We start from the raw sequence: 16,080 nt of genomic DNA, 5'->3' as shown, positions 1-16,080 counted from the left end.
TAATGGAATATTAATTTGATTTTACCGTATTGATTTCAAATTTTGCATATGACATTGATTCTCCTTAATTCACAAAATTGTTGCCCTTTAAATGGATTTTAAATTAGATATTCCTTTTTTTAATATAATATAAATATTGATATAGATTTTATAATCCCAAAACTATTACTTCATCCAGTCCACTATTTTTTTGTCCCATAACTTTTGGGCACAAGAATTAAGAAGTAAGTGTAAAGTAGTAGGACCCATAACTTTTGAAGAGTTAATTACTCCCTCCGTCCCACGAATCTTGACACGTTTGGATTCGGCACGAGAATTAAGGAGTTGTAGATTAGTGTTTTAAATGTGTAGTTAATAAAATATAAAAGTGATAAAGTAGGAGAGAGAAGGTAATAAAAGTGATAAAATAGGAGAGAATGTAATAAAAGTGATAAAGTAGGAGAGAAAAAATAATAATTATTATCCAAAATGGAAACATGTCAAGATTCGTGGGACGGCCAAAAAAAAAAAACGTGTCAAGATTCGTGGGACGGAGGAAGTATTACTTAATTTTTTTATAAAAATGAGACAATAATAATGGAATAACCTAAAATGGTAAGATGGACAATAATAGTAGGACGAAGGGAATACTTATTAATTTAAAGGAATTCTACCGTAACAATTTTATTTGTAAACCACAAATTGCAATCAATGTAAAATAAGTGTATAAAAATTTCAGGGCCCATTTATCTAATTTGTTCTGTAGGTTGGAGCTTTCATAGTGGGCTGGATTTGGGGTTTGCAACCCATAGCAAATAAAAGGGTTAAAGCCCGCCCGGCCCAAAAGCCAGTTTCCCCCTTCTTCTAGTTCTAATATTGGCGCTCACAATTTTCAAGCCATCACTCGCCGGCGCCAATTCCAACTGCGCTTTAGAGAGAGAGAGAGAGAGAGAAACATCGTTCGTATCCGTGTCTGTGCCAGGGAGAAGAAACAAATGGCGGACGCTTGTGATCCGCTCGACTTTGAGTTTGAAGAGCCCATTCAGTTTTCCCCTCCTCCACCGAAGAAAAAGTAAAACCCTTTTCCCGTTTCTCGCGTTCCTCATTTTATCTGACTAACTACGAACAGTTTATACTCCCCTCCTCTCCTGCTTGCTTGATTGTGGTAGTCTTCTTCCACTATGTCGTCGATCAATGTGTATGTTTACCCAATAAATTACTGATAAGTAAGAGTGTTAAGTGTTGATAAAGTCCTTGAATTGCAAAATCGTAGTGTCAACTTTGATTGCCGTGTTTCAATTGTAAAATTAGGTTGTATCAGTTACGTTTGTTTGCATGGAGATAGACATTAAAAGAAAGGGAAAAAGGGGAGAGAATGCTTCTTTTGGCATTTTGTTGATCCCGATTATGATAAAAAATTTAGTAGGACTAGGCATTTCTTAGTTCCGCTATCTAGTTTTTGAATCTCCTCAATCGACAGTATTATTTCTCACTAGTTTCCACTTTCCATTTACTCCCTATATAAGTAGTTGATGATCACGAACTTTTCTTGAATCACGTTATACTGAACTGAATAAAAGGTTTGCTTTTATTGTTAATATCAAGCTTTACACAATTGCACGAGTATTCTTGTATACTCCTATTTTGGGATCAGAATGAATAGTATATTATCCTCAGTTACATGGAACAGGTTATTATATTTTTCTAATGGGGCGTTTGGTTTGGTGGATGAGATAAATAAGTTTGATAGGATTGGAGACTGATTAAATAATCCACCCAAATTTGAGGTGATAAATAATCACTCAGTTGGGTGATTAGAATGCGGGTCAAGTTATCCATCACGGGCCAAATAATGCAAACCAAACATGCAATCATTACTTCACCAACCCTATGAGATTAATTTTATTCTTATCTTGCAATTTTTATCCTTTCATGTCATCATGAGATGCAGATGAAAGGGTTTAACATGATAAGTCATATGTGTATGTGCATTGTGCAATAATTATTTGGAGGCAGACTGTAGTCTATAAATACAATTGTTATTTACTCTATTTTTCTGAAAGAGGGTGGTTTTCAGAAAGATTTCTAGTTGCTGTTTCATGTTACATTCATGCATGCATAGAAGTTTTCTGGTAATGTAATTCTGTCATCTTATATTGTAGGAAGAAACTTATTGGGTTGGATGATCTCTTGAATGATATCCAGAAAGAGCAAAAGAGGCTTGATGAGAAAAAAATCAAACAAAAGAAGGGCCGAAAGATTTTTGATGCAGATGACGATGATGAGGATGCTGAAGAGGCGCTACTATCAGAATGTGTTGACAAGTGCGAGCAAGAGGCATGCTTTATTCTCTTTATTCTGTTTGCTTTTACTTTTTTTTCTGCAGAGTAATTACCTATCCTTTTCTACTTCTAACAGAAAATTTTAATGTAGATAAATCGAATAAATGGTGATGAACAAATGCCCTTCTGGGGCATACAGGTTTTTGGAGATCAGGTACTATTTCAACATTTCTGGTCCATATCTGCTACTCCTTGATATTAATTTGCCTAATGAGTAATTTGAACAAGTCTTTTAATAGTATTACTTATTTTATTTGTCTAACTTGAAGGAGAAGTTGCCTCAGCAAGAACATCCAGAACTGAAGAGTTCTGCTTTCATGCAGTCATTCACGAAGCAGAAGATCAATCCACTGCTGGAATTAAACATTGAGAAAGGTTTTTTGCCACTTATGTTTTCATGATTTGGGCAGTATCAGACTTCTGATTTTGCAGTGTTCTCAGTAGAATCCTGAATTTCATAAATATGCAATGAAGTTTTCTTTTGAATTGAACCTTTAAACTCAGTTATCTACCCGTTAATCTATTGTAGGTGAAGATTTCCTTGAAGGATTGTTGGCAGATGGGTGGTTACTGCACCTTGTGCGTACCTCTGGCTGTGTTGAGAAATCTATTGCAACATGGACATTTAACTTAAGTGAGTGTCATGTCATTTTAAATAATATACCAAAATGTCTTTATAAATTTTTCTTATGCTCTTTCATCATGATTTTCCAGTGTTATATTCATCAAAGATGTGGTTGATGCAAGCTGCCTGTGACTTCTGGTCCGCTATACTCTCAATTAGAGATAAGGTTCATCTTTCTTTTTTCCACACATGCATTTACATCATATATAATCTCTTTTCAGGTTCTAATCTTTATGTTTGTTTACCTTTTATCATGTTAAGCAGGCTGATACTTCTAGCTTCAAGATTGACTGGTTACCTAGGTATTCAGATCTGAAGAGAGCTCTCCAAACTTATGGCTTTCTTTTTGATTCATCTCCTAAGTCTTCATCAGACATTGAGATGGATTCTTCTGGTAAGCATTTCAATGTATTTAAAGTCCAAAATTTTATGCATTCAATTATGATCTTGTAGGACCTAACCTGTCATTTTGACTGCATAGCCTATGGACATTGATTTTTCACATACGTGAATTTTTCTGACTGCTTGTTGGGCCTATGACAAAACAAATATAACTCAAATTAAACAGGACAGATTTTTCAAACAATCACATTCCTTAGAAATAAGTAACTGTTTTGCTCAACAGGCGTATGATACCCATGAAATTTGGCTAACCATGCAATTAATGGTTTGGGGCCTAGCTGTATTTCAATGTTCCATGCATAATTAATATTTATGAGGGGATATTCAAATTTAGAATTTTTGTCATAATACTTGCTTTTCTTTTCCTTTTGCTACTCATACTTGAAGATGGTTTTCCGGTGGTAGTTATTTATGTGCATGATATTTGAGAATCTGTATCAGTAGATGGACTATGAGTGAATAAATTCCAGCTGTTGACCTCTCTTTCCAATCTTTTCATAGATTCCATTACAGCAGGACCACCACAAAACATTCGATGTTGGATAAAGTTTGTTGGTTTCTGTTGCCAATTAAGGTATGTATATATGATATTGCTACACGAGATTTTGTGCTTTCTTGAGTTAGTTTTAGTCCTTTTGATGTCTGCTTACATTCCCCACTCTTGAAAGATTATGCAAACAATGCACCTCAGTCATTAGATCTTCATGTCATATTTACTACAAGCACACATGTATTTGCAGGGATGCAGATATAATTGTCCCAACTCAAGAAGCAGAAGACTTGCTGGTTATAATCATCTCTCTCTTTCTAGATCGACAACTTGTAGGACTAGCTGTTATATTGCATGAGAGCTTGCACTTAGTAGTAAATTCCTTCAAAGATGAGGAATGGCCCAATTGCTGTGAGAAAGTAGCTGAATCTTTGGCCTCCAGGTTATTATCTTCTACTCCAACTTTTATTCATGATTAAGTTCTAGTTAGACTTCTCTTGAGTCTTTTAAACATGCCAATACATATATGATAAGCCACTTTAAAAACATTAGTGTTGGAATTTATAATGTGGTGTTTAGATGATTCTTGATTCCTGAAGTGTCATAAAGCAAGTGTTATTTCTTTTCACTATTCGCATTTATATCGGGGCATCTCAAAAGACAGCAGGAACAGTAATTATTGACGTAGGAGTGTGTCTGGTATCTGACTGTCAGGAATTCCTGTTTACAGTCTTTTTTGGAGTTATCATTTTTCATATCCATGCTCTCCTAAGTTTGATATATATGGAGGATATCTTGCTTGAATGTGATGTTCTTGTTGAAGATTGCCTTGCAATATAAATTGTTTGAGAGTGGTGGAGAGTATTGCGGGAGTCAGTGGGAGAAGTAAGCAGCTTCGAAGTGCAGTGGCGCTACAATTTCTTGCAACAATTTTAAAAAAGAAGGTAGTTCCCCTTGATCTTTTGTGGTAATTCTAGTCTCTGGAATTGAACTTCAAGAATCACTTATTGCTTCTGTTCCACTATATTATATGCTGGATAGCTACTCTATTTTATACGAATAAAAGTCCGGGTTGCAGACTGGCTATCAAAGTAACAGAACTAGTCATGGGCAAACCTTTGAGTATTCATGACAAAGCTTGGTTGTGTGTGCTTTTATACTTCATGATTTGTTGAAGAGGAATGTAGATTGTTGTTACTTGTGCGTATGCTTTAAGTGAATGACTTCAAGATGGTGTTCCTTATCTGTAGGTAAGTAACGCAATGAAGATCCTAAGATCGCTAACTGCTGTAAATGTTAAAGACAAGAACTGTGATCTCTTCCAAATGTATATATGCTTGAGTCTGGCAGAGAACTGGATATTCTTTGACACCGCGTCAAAAGATAAAGCAGTAATACACGAGTTATGGGGCACTTGTCTCCGTAATTGCTCTTCTGGTATCACCATCACCGATTTGAGGTCTTATGCTTCAAACGTAAGCAACAAATGCATCTCCCTTTCTCACTCTTGATTTGAAATAGGTCGACCCCTATCAGTCATATGCTTGTAACTGGTGTCAAATCTTTATACAGCAACTTCTATCATTGTTTTCCAAATCTATCTTCATCTGAAAAATTAGAACAACATAATTACATTTAAGTTATTTCTCCAACTATGCAGGTCCGCAGTAAAGCTTCATATCTTCTACAAAGCAGTGCAAGTAAGTGATTCGTCTAAACGTCTATCTTCTTATATAGGAAGTTGCATTGTGTCTTGTGATGATTTTGCAACATACATACAGATATGGTTTGAGTCTTTAACTCTGTTGGTGGGCTGAGTGGCACCGATATGAGATCTCTATTCCAAAACCATATCTCTTGGAATAGAGGATCTCGTCTATGTGGCTCCACATGGGGAAGGATCGGAAAGCTTAGGGTGCATCAACACAATTCACGAGTGATGAATCAAGAAAAGCATACATGGAGGTTCCTTTTTGCTATCATCGTACATTAATGTTTATATTTCTCGTTTGTATACTAAGGATATTCACATTTGCATATACGATCAAAGCCAGTCCAATGTGTACTTCCAATGTGTACTGCTAAACAACATTGATTTAATTATGAAACGTAGTTTTATTGCTGGGAAAATTAGGTCTGTTTGTTTTTGTTTTTATTAAAAGTAGCATAATTATGATGTATCAAGTCTTGTTATAATTACACACTCGATTAAAGATTGTATAATTTGTGTAACTTAACCTTTCATTCTACAACATAGGATTTTGTATGATTATAAAGGCGAATAAGTGTATATTCCATTCGTGTCCATATATATATTGTGACAGTGAAACTTGATAACATCGTCATTCAATTTACATTGAACAGTTTTTAGTGTGAATGTTACTTACAGAAAATTGGGATATTGGGATGTGATCGAGTTTCCGTCAAATGTTATCACCATTAAATTATTATAACTTCTTAATAAAAAGTTTCAATCCGCACAATTTCCGTATGGAATGATGAATCGAAATGCAAACTCAATTTTATTATTTATTGGTATGTTTGATGTATAGTTCAACTTTCGATTAGATATGTCTGGTTGCGTGGGCGTTCCACTAATTTTTTTTTAAATGAATAACATACGAAACGATATTTATGCTCGACTTTATGATTTTTTGGAATATATCTTGTATTTTTTAAAAAATATACAAGTGCTTACACTGACAAAATCAAAGAATTACTAGTATTTTAGAGTACGTATTGAAACTATGTTCTGCAAGCGGGATCTTTACACCACGTAAAGGTGGTAAGATAATCGCACGTAGATGGAACCACTACCTACTTAAAGATAGAAAAATAAATAATCGCACATAGGCGGGAACATGACCACTACCCACACAAAAATGAATTTTTGAGTGCCTTACATTTGCACTTAAATTAAGCCTGATTGGCAGAAATAACACAATGTTGAACCTTGTGATTTTAAAGTATTGCAATTGCATATTGCCATTTTAATTATTTGCAAGTCCAATACCTCTATTTGTTCATAAATAAACTCTTCTTCAAATATGTACCACCAACACAATGTCGATGTTATCTTATTGCCGAAAAATTAAAAACATTTGTAGTTGTCATATTTTAAAAGTCACATCAAACTTACAAATTCAGTTAATATTATATTGTTTTTTTTTATAATTAACAACATACAAAAATTTTCACGACTAATACGCAGATTCCCGGACCCATTATAAATTTATAACAAAAAAAAAATACATACTCTTGAAAAAAAAAAGAGGAAAAACACATGCTAGGGTTTAATTCGAAGATAAGAATCCTACTTCTTACGGTAATGGATGCCACGGAGGAATCCAAAATTCAAATCACAGCGGCTTTTTAGACTTTGCTTATTACATCACCGAAATAAATACTCGAATAATATCACTACCCACTAATTAAGCCAAAAGCGCCTTCATTATTCAGATAGATTTAAACGCGTGACGCATTATTATTTACACATTTATTGTGCAATAACAACACTTTAGTTAAGATAAAGTATTCTAAACCAAAGGGTCGCTTTGATTAATTTTTGGAATGTACTACATCGTCTTTCATAAGTATCCTAAGGGCTCATGTCGTACACTATATAGATAAGATGTGATATATTTGATTGAGATGTCTTTTACTATACGTCATCTTAATTTCATGTTGGAGGATGCATAAAAATATCTGTAAAATATAATATGTTATTTAGTACGATGTATAAAAATTATATAAAGTTAATTATAATTAAGATTTATATTACGTGTATCACTTTCGTAGACGGTATACAAAAGTTCTTAAATCAGTATAAGTTTTTTGGGCTTTTAATTTAAAAAGAATCGTGTGTTTCGTATTATTTATTACCAAATAAAATATTAAAATGTTATAGGTATATGTTATACATCCTAATCACCCATAACAAACGAGCTTTGAATGTACTTTGTGCCGAAATGTACAAATCTAAGTGAGGTTACTATGGATCCATGTCATGCCATTGAGATTTAAGAAAATTATACATGTGATTCTCCATTGATATTTAAACACGTCATTACTACGATATTTTATCGTTCCAATGATTTTTGGAAAGGAAGGGTGTAATACACCCTCAATGTTTCCTCAAATGATCAAGTCAGCCCCCTCGTGTATTTTATGTACAAATAAGCCTTTAATGTTATATTCCCTCCGTCCCACTTATCTTGACACACTTTCCGTCTCACTTATTTTGACACGTTTTTTTTTCTTCAATTTATCTCATTTATAATGGTCGACACATTGACACTTTTCAAAAATAGTATGTGATCCCTACATTTTTTTACATACATTAAACAAGTGGTATTCATCTACTTTACACTCTTAATCCTTTATTATTAATTTTTGTGCCAAAATTAAAAGTGTCCAAATAAGTGGGACGAAGAGAGTAACTTACTATTGTTGGCATGCATGCCCTTCCCAATTACTATCCTATGATGCACAGATTCTTTAAAAATTAGCATGTACGGCGAATCAGATTCTTTTAGGGTGCGATTCTCTCGGATTCTCGTCGGATTCGCACCCGATTCGCCACGTGGCGTATCTTTTAAAACAATTTATAAAAATAAACCGGATTCGCAAATTCCATAGGCGAAATTCATGTATCTCGTGCACGAAAGACCTACACAAGGTTATTTTGATAATTTTATTTTCAGTTATGACTTATATATTGGACTAATAATATTTGAATCGTTATGTTGTTGCTCAATTAACTTATATAATTGAAAATGTTTAACTTTTGGGTAAAATAAAATGTAAATTACATATAATTAATTTAAGAAAATTTAAATTGTATATATTTTATAAGCATTATATATCATAAAATTTTAATAATTAGATGTATCCTTGCTGAATCGCACTCTATAATTTTTAAAAACCCGTATCCCCGTACTCGTATCGTATCGCCCACGCATCCGCACCTTCGTACCTATGCAACATAGTTACCATCACTCCAAATTAGTGTTAAGCCATTTTTTTCAACACTAATATTTTATTTTTATATAGCTTGAATTTGACTTTATATTATCTTCCACACAAATGCCTAAATTCTTAAAATTGTAAATCTCAAAAGTAGAATTAATTTGAACAATATAAGATGAAATTTATCCAATTTAAAACAATTATTCTATTCATACACAAAAAGTGTGATTTGTTTGCTATTTTAATTATCCGTCAACGATAAGTGCAGCATTTCATTTTAGCATGCATACCCTTACTTATATATTTTACCTCTATTCACACTTAGGGGTGTTCGTGGTTTGGTTTGGTGCGGTTTGACACTAAAATCAAACCAAATCGTAAAATACAATTTGATAATTTTTTGAAACCAAATCAAACTATATCAGTATCAAAACCAAACCAAATCAAACTGTATTAATGCGATGTGGTGCGGTCTGATTTACGGTTTGTTTATATTTTTTATTTTCCTATTTAAAAGTAATAAAAAGATCGAACATCTAAGGTATTCAAAATAATAAAAATAAAATATCATTGAAAATAATAATAATAATAATAATAATAATAATAATAATAATAATAATAATAATAATAATAATAATAATAATAATAATAATAAAGTCGAAATACATTAAGAACTATTCTAAGAAATAAATGAAATGACTCTATATATGTGTCTTTAAAAGGTAAACTAGCACCATTTGCAAAAAATCAAGAAGTTGTATAAACTTCACATCTTCAATTTATGTGACAAAACCAATAATCCAACATGAATATTGTATGAAAACAAATATAACAATAATTAATACTAGCATATAATGAGTAATACCTAGTTATCTACACCATTCCTTGTATCTTTGTTTTTTAACTTAGAGAAAGTAACTACATAAGTGTGCAAGTACTAAATTAATAATAATAATAATAATAATAATAATAATAATAATAATAATAATAATAATAATAATAATAATAATAATAATAATAATAATAATAATAATAAATTTAAATATATTACGGTTTACAGTTTGGTTTGATCCATATTTTTAAAAATTAAAACCTAAACCGTAAATTATATTATTTCAAAAATATAAATCAAATCATATTTTTCAAACCGTAAATCAAACTAAACCGCACAAATGCGGTTTGGTTTGATTTGGTCTACGATTTAAATCAAATTATGAACACTTCTATTCACACTCAATATTTATAAAAAATTTATCTCACAAATTATGCACTTAGTAGTAGAATTACAATTAGTTATGAAACAATTAGAGTTAGTAATTATGCCGAGCTATCAGCTTTCTGTTAGATCTCAATACTAGAACCTTCCATGTAAATTAATATTCACATGCACAAAGCATGTAATTGTAGATGAGATGTAGCTCTATAAATAGACAAATGAATTGTTGAATTAAAACTGTGTCTACAGTTCATGAAATCACAATTCTTTTACTATATATGATTTTCTCATAGTTTAACAATTGCCTAACAAATCTATTTTGATGAGTTTATTTTAAATTTTATATACATCTTTCAATCGACTCGTGCCTTCTAAATGACATCATATTTTTTGTGGACAGTGAAATTAAATAAATATTAAATTTATTGTATTAATTTTCAATTATTACTGTCAAGGTATATAAACAAAAAATGTGGAAAAGCATAAGAAAGATAAATGGATAAATTCGAATCAATTCTAGGCAGCCGTGGGCCAATGAGGTTTGATTTACACATATATTCAGCGTGAAAGAATTTTCTTTCGATTATTCGGATCTTTTAAGCACAAATATGGGTAAATTATATGAGAATTTGAAGTGCACCGAAACGTGTGCACCAGCTATTTATTAATTATTTTTTATTAATTATTTTTTATATAAAATTAACGTTGTTAACCCTTCGATTCTGTTATGACTAAAGTAATAGTCTAATTTTTTTTTAATGTTTGTTTTATCTAAGAAAATATGCCATTCCCAGTAAGAACTCTCGTAATATTGGGCTTAGACGGTTAAGTGACCCTTATCAATAGTAAAAAAATATACTGAAGTTGAGATTGATTCCTAGACCTCTTATTGAAGAAGAGGTTAGAGTCTTATCCATTGTACCAAAAAATTCTTTATCAACACTTATTATAAACATTATTATATAAAGATTTATTTCAATATTTGAAAAGTCTAATTCCATATTCAAGAAAAGTCTTATATAATTTTATGAAAAATATTATTTAAATTTAAGTAAATAAATAATGAAAAATGTTATTTAAATTTAAGTAAAAGTTTTATTTAAAATTTTTAAAAATTATTTACTTTTAAGAAAAGTCTTATTTTATTTTATGAAAAATATTATTGACATTCTGTAGAGGCTAAAATCTACAATTGAGGATGACGTCTGTACGTCCGGATCGATCGGGCACTAGCAACATGTCAACACAAGAACACGTAAGAGCCATAGGTTGAGCACCGGGAGGAGGTGTCGACCGTAGAGCCTTCGACGCTCAAGTCAGTAACGAAATAACGAAGTGAAATAAAGAACATGATGAAATAAGAGAGAAAGACAAGCTGGAATGCGCGGTTATTCCAGGCTGTAGGCGGCGTCGGAGGGTGAAAACGGTGATGGTGTGTTGTGATAATGGAATATGGGAGGCGGAGATAGGCCAAGTTGGCTATTTCCGGCTTGGAAGAGCAATTAGCGTGGCGGTGGAGTAGAGAGAATTCAAAGAGTAGAGAGCAAGTAAGATTTTTCGTGTCTTTTTGATGACCTAGTCGGGTTGTTTATATAATGGACATCTAACCGCTAGGGTTTCTACAGTCTAGCCTCGTCAAGGCCCTTATTTCTCAGGTTGTTGCGATTTGGACGGGATCACAAATATTTACTCGTCTGACCGCGTCAGCTTGGTGGGAGACGTGTTCTAGGGTTTGATGGCTGTGAGATGTTTTTTTTAGGGTTTGACGGCTGGGCCTTGTAACTTTGTCATTCTAGGTTGACAATAACCATTGGGCCGCATGCGATATATCCAGCTTGGTTGTGGACTCAAGTCGGTCTATAGTTTTCCGGGCTAGATGGACCAATCTGTTGGACCAATTGGACTTTTTAGGGTCATGCTAGGTTGGCGAACTAACTTGATGGGTTTGGGCTAAGTGCGAATTATTCAACCGGACTGTTGAGACAAGTTGGACTTGAAATGGGGTAGTCATCCTGGGTCGGTCTAGGTTGATCTCGAGATAAGTATAACTTGACTTATCAGGCTGGGCAAACAAGTTTTCTTAAGTAATTGGGTCAGCCCCGTTACTGATCCAAGTTGGTTCAAAGTTTGTCGGGCTGGATTGACCGGGCTGTTTAGCTCATTGGTCCAACTTGGAAGATTAATTGGGCTTGAGCCAAATTGACGAATTTTGCCCACTACACATTCCAACAAAATTCTCATTTACAAATAAAAAGTCTTAAAATATTACTCCTTCCGTCCCAAACGAAATGTCCTGTTTTCCTTTTTGGATTGTTCCAAACGAAATGTCCTGTTTTCCTTTTTGGGTTGTCCCAAACGAAATGTCTTGTTTCCTTTTTGGGAAAAAATAAGGGATATTAAAGTGTCTAATTAAGTGCTTTATTGTAGGACCCACTAAATTTTTAACTTTACACAACACCACTTATACTCTAATTTAACTTGCTCCTTAATAACTGTGTCCAAAAGAAACATGACATTTCGTTTGGGACGGAGGGAGTATTTGTTACTAAGAAAAGTCTTTGTATTTGTTTTTAACAAAAGTATTATTTGATCTTATGAAAAATATTACTTACAATCAAGTAAAAGTCTCATTTACAAATAAAAAGTCTTATTTGCTATTAAGAAAGGTCTTATTTATTTTTAAGAAAAAAATATTTATATTCAAATAAAAGCCTCATTTACGAATAAAATATCTGAAAATTTTATTTGCTATTAAGATTAAATTATCTATATGGCTTTTGGAGTTTGATCTTTTTGGTCAAGAAAAAAGGCTTTATAGATCGAAACCAATGGTACCAGAAGTACCTAAAGAGTAATACAAGATGAAAGCGAAAAAGAGCTTGAGCACCAAGCGGCAAAGCTCGAGTTCAGTTCAATCAATTTAAAGATTTCATTCTAGCTCCAAAGTCTTCCTTTGATTTCCTGTATCAACATTTGAACCTCCCACCCCTTTCCATCAAACCTGCTTTCGTTTCTTCGCTTCCAAAGTAGCCAGATGGTACACGTCCAAACTGTCTTAAGAAACTTCTCACTCCTCTTGCGTCTTCCCAGGTGTGTGAAAGAAGTAAAATGGTGTGTAATGTTATGGGGTCTCACCGTAGAAAAACCAAGCCACTTCTGAATACCATCCCAAACCTGTTCAACTTTAGGGCACAACAGGAAAAGATGATCCACCGTCTCGACTCCGGAAACACAGCCGTTGCAAGCTGATTCCTCAGTGGAAATCGCCACATTTCTCTTAATTAAATTGTCACACGTTGCCAGCCTATTTCTTAAACATCTCCAAGCAGTCACTCTCACCTTAAACGGTGCTGGTGTTTCCCATACTGCTGCAAGCGTCTCATTGACGTCTTGTGCAGCTGGTACGACATTCTTAGTTGCCGCCATGACTGAATACGCTGATTTTGTTGTGTAGACCCCCTCCTTAGATGCCTTCCACGTCCATCCATCTGTTTTTCCTGCACATGGAATGTGATGAGAAAGGAAACCTGTTAGCGCTTCAACACTCCCCTTCTCCCTCTTTAACAGTTCCCTTCTCCAGTTGAACACCCACTCCCAATTCCCATCAACCCACAATCCGGACTCATCAACTGACACCTCTTTGTTATCACACAGATGAAACAGCCTCGGAAAAACAAATCTCAGCGGTTTGATCTTCATTCATATTCAATACAAATAAAAATTAAATATACTTTCTTCCGCTCACCTCATTTGATTTGTATTTTTTTTAGAGCCGTCTCTTCCGACTTGGCTTAGTCCATTCTTGGTAAAAATAAATGTCACTAATAACACAATTAAATCACCACTAATCACAAATTTTGGTGTAGGGTCTGACAATCTGAGACCTTAGACAACAATGTTCATTTTTTTAATTATTTTAAGGGACAGTATATGGTTCAGAACCCATTTGATTAAATTTTGACATGAAAAAGGATGAAGTACTTAAATGATCTATATATATATTCAGAACCCATTTGATTAAATTTTGACATGAAAAAGGATGAAGTACTTAAATGATCTATATATATATATATATATATATATATATAAATTTAAGTGACATGGTGAAAGACTATGTAGTATTATTTATAGAGCGAAAATTTAAAATGACATCTTCCTTAAAATATATGTGAAAAATGTCATCTTTTATAAACATAAGCATTCTATGTCCTATTCTTTAAATACCATTTGATTTGATGAGTTTGCTTGATTTTTTGTGAAAGTCTTACAAATTTGACCGATTTGACAATTATCAGTCATAAAAGTCAACGATTTGACAGCTATCAGTCAATAATACATATGACCAGTGGATGACTAGATCAAGAGACTATGAAATGTTATTTCTCTATTATATACTTCTTTCGTCTCCGAAAAATATGCGCAATTTTATCATTATGAGATGTCTCTAAAAAATATTTATTTTCTATATATGTTTGACACTACTATTCACAATAAAATAGGATACGTACCATTCAAGCACATTCACCTAATATTTATTAAATTCGTCCCACCAAATCTGCAGCATATGTTTCAAAGATAGAATAGTAGTATAAGATAATAATTGTAGACACCCAAATGGTAGTAATAAAAAAATAAAAGTCAAATAAAGTTCAGCTAAATAAAAAGTTGAGTCTAATTAAGAGTTAAAGAAAGGTGAGATGATGATGATGATGATGATAATAATAATAATAATAATAATAATAATAATAATAATAATAATAATAATAATAATAATAATAATAATAATAATAATAACTATATTATTGTTAGAAATGGATATTGGGCTCATTCCTCCCTTAAAATGCCTTATAAGGGAGAGGGTTGCCTCACCATATAAAGTGGCTCATGCCACTATCTCCAATCCAATGTGGGACACTTCAATACACCCCCCGCACGCGCAGCGTGGACAATCCCAAACGCCATCTGTTGACAACGATATTGGGGGGGGGGGGGCATCATTGGATTGGGTTGGCTCTGATACCATGTTAGAAATGGATATTGGGCTCATTCCTCCCTTAAAAGGCCTTATAAGGGAGAGGGTTGCCTCACCATATAAAGTGGCTCATGCCACTATCTCCAATCCAATGTGGGACACTTCAATAATTATTATTATTATTAACAAATAATTTTAAAGGTTGTGTGACTGTGGATTTGAAATTAAATTTTTATTTATTAATCATTCTACCATTGTACTTATACATGCAGTTAACTTGAGGTTTTATTGTTGAAAGAGTGTCGTTAATTTGCGTAGATCATTCAAAATTGGTGACGGATAATAATTACATTAAACATCTTTTCATGAATATCAGTTTTCTTCTTTGCCAGAAAAAGAAAAAGAAAATTACATTAAACATCACTAACTAATGTTATTGAAGAAAATTATCGATTGTCCCCAATAGAGCATTCAAGCGGTGCAGACTTTAATCTATAAACAATTAGATTTAGGATTTAATCCCACTGCTCCCCTTTCCAGTCAAAAAAGGAAAAAATAAAATACCAATTATATACAGATAACATTCAGGTGAAATTAAAATTAAGGCATGGTACCCTCATATATATAGTCATATATAAACATGTTAGGTCCGGAGGGTCTCGAATAGGTGTATGGGGGGGGGAGAATACACCTATGGACTATTTTTCTTTTCTTTCCTCTAAAAACAGAGGGATCTCAAGATAGAGATCAAAACGAAACTTTACACGCAAACTATGACACCTGTTGACTAAAAACAGTTTTGACCAAACAGGATTGACGACTGATATTGAAAACTCTTCAGTAAGGAGTTATCAGTTAAGTTGCTAGAATTTAACTGATGCACGTAAGGGCTTCAGTCGAGTTTGCTAAAATAGAGATGATATAAGTTTTCCTGACTATCAGAGGATAGATCAGTCAGACTGATACACGCAGCGGAAATAACTTTGTTTCGTAATAGCCTCGGTTGAGCACGTTGTTAGTCTTAGGTTTCGCTTTGCAGTTATTCAGTATTCAGTTTATCAAGAGTAAGAGCAAAGATATAAGTAT

General features: G+C 33.1%; 2 protein-coding genes across 3 annotated transcripts; one reads left to right on the top strand and one right to left on the bottom strand.

The window, feature by feature from the left end:
- Positions 1-767: 767 nt before the first annotated feature.
- LOC131016168 (uncharacterized) lies at positions 768-5,968 on the top strand. 2 transcript variants are annotated; one of them, XM_057944795.1, is made up of 13 exons: positions 768-1,051; positions 2,142-2,316; positions 2,413-2,475; positions 2,591-2,696; positions 2,851-2,955; positions 3,036-3,112; positions 3,211-3,340; positions 3,850-3,922; positions 4,089-4,280; positions 4,662-4,782; positions 5,089-5,313; positions 5,499-5,538; positions 5,620-5,968. In XM_057944795.1, exons 1-13 carry the CDS (start codon positions 975-977, stop codon positions 5,628-5,630), a joined length of 1,395 nt encoding a protein of 464 aa, XP_057800778.1. In that variant the 5' UTR covers positions 768-974; the 3' UTR covers positions 5,631-5,968. The 2 variants fall into 2 exon arrangements, with proteins under 2 accessions (XP_057800778.1, XP_057800779.1); XM_057944796.1 differs by having other exon boundaries at positions 865-1,051; positions 2,597-2,696.
- A 6,988-nt stretch (positions 5,969-12,956) lies between these two features.
- On the bottom strand, positions 12,957-13,721 carry LOC131018894 (uncharacterized). Its single transcript, XM_057947587.1, has one exon. It carries the CDS (start codon positions 13,719-13,721, stop codon positions 12,957-12,959), a length of 765 nt encoding a protein of 254 aa, XP_057803570.1.
- Between the last annotated feature and the right edge of the window lie 2,359 nt (positions 13,722-16,080).

The sequence above is a fragment of the Salvia miltiorrhiza genome, chromosome 3 (assembly GCF_028751815.1).
Source record: "Salvia miltiorrhiza cultivar Shanhuang (shh) chromosome 3, IMPLAD_Smil_shh, whole genome shotgun sequence".
Taxonomy (NCBI): Eukaryota; Viridiplantae; Streptophyta; class Magnoliopsida; order Lamiales; family Lamiaceae; genus Salvia; species Salvia miltiorrhiza.
Note: the sequence above shows the minus strand (reverse complement) of the source record. Positions and strands in the feature narration are given on the sequence as shown.

Bases quoted from the DNA above. Each gene is read 5' to 3' on its own strand.
- LOC131016168 (XM_057944795.1), top strand. From the start codon at position 975: ATGGCGGACGCTTGTGATCCGCTCGACTTTGAGTTTGAAGAGCCCATT. The intron at 3,923-4,088 runs GTATGTATATAT...ATGTATTTGCAG, and splicing joins GGTTTCTGTTGCCAATTAAG to GGATGCAGATATAATTGTCC. The intron at 4,783-5,088 runs GTAGTTCCCCTT...CCTTATCTGTAG, and splicing joins CAACAATTTTAAAAAAGAAG to GTAAGTAACGCAATGAAGAT.
- LOC131018894 (XM_057947587.1), bottom strand. From the start codon at position 13,721: ATGAAGATCAAACCGCTGAGATTTGTTTTTCCGAGGCTGTTTCATCTG.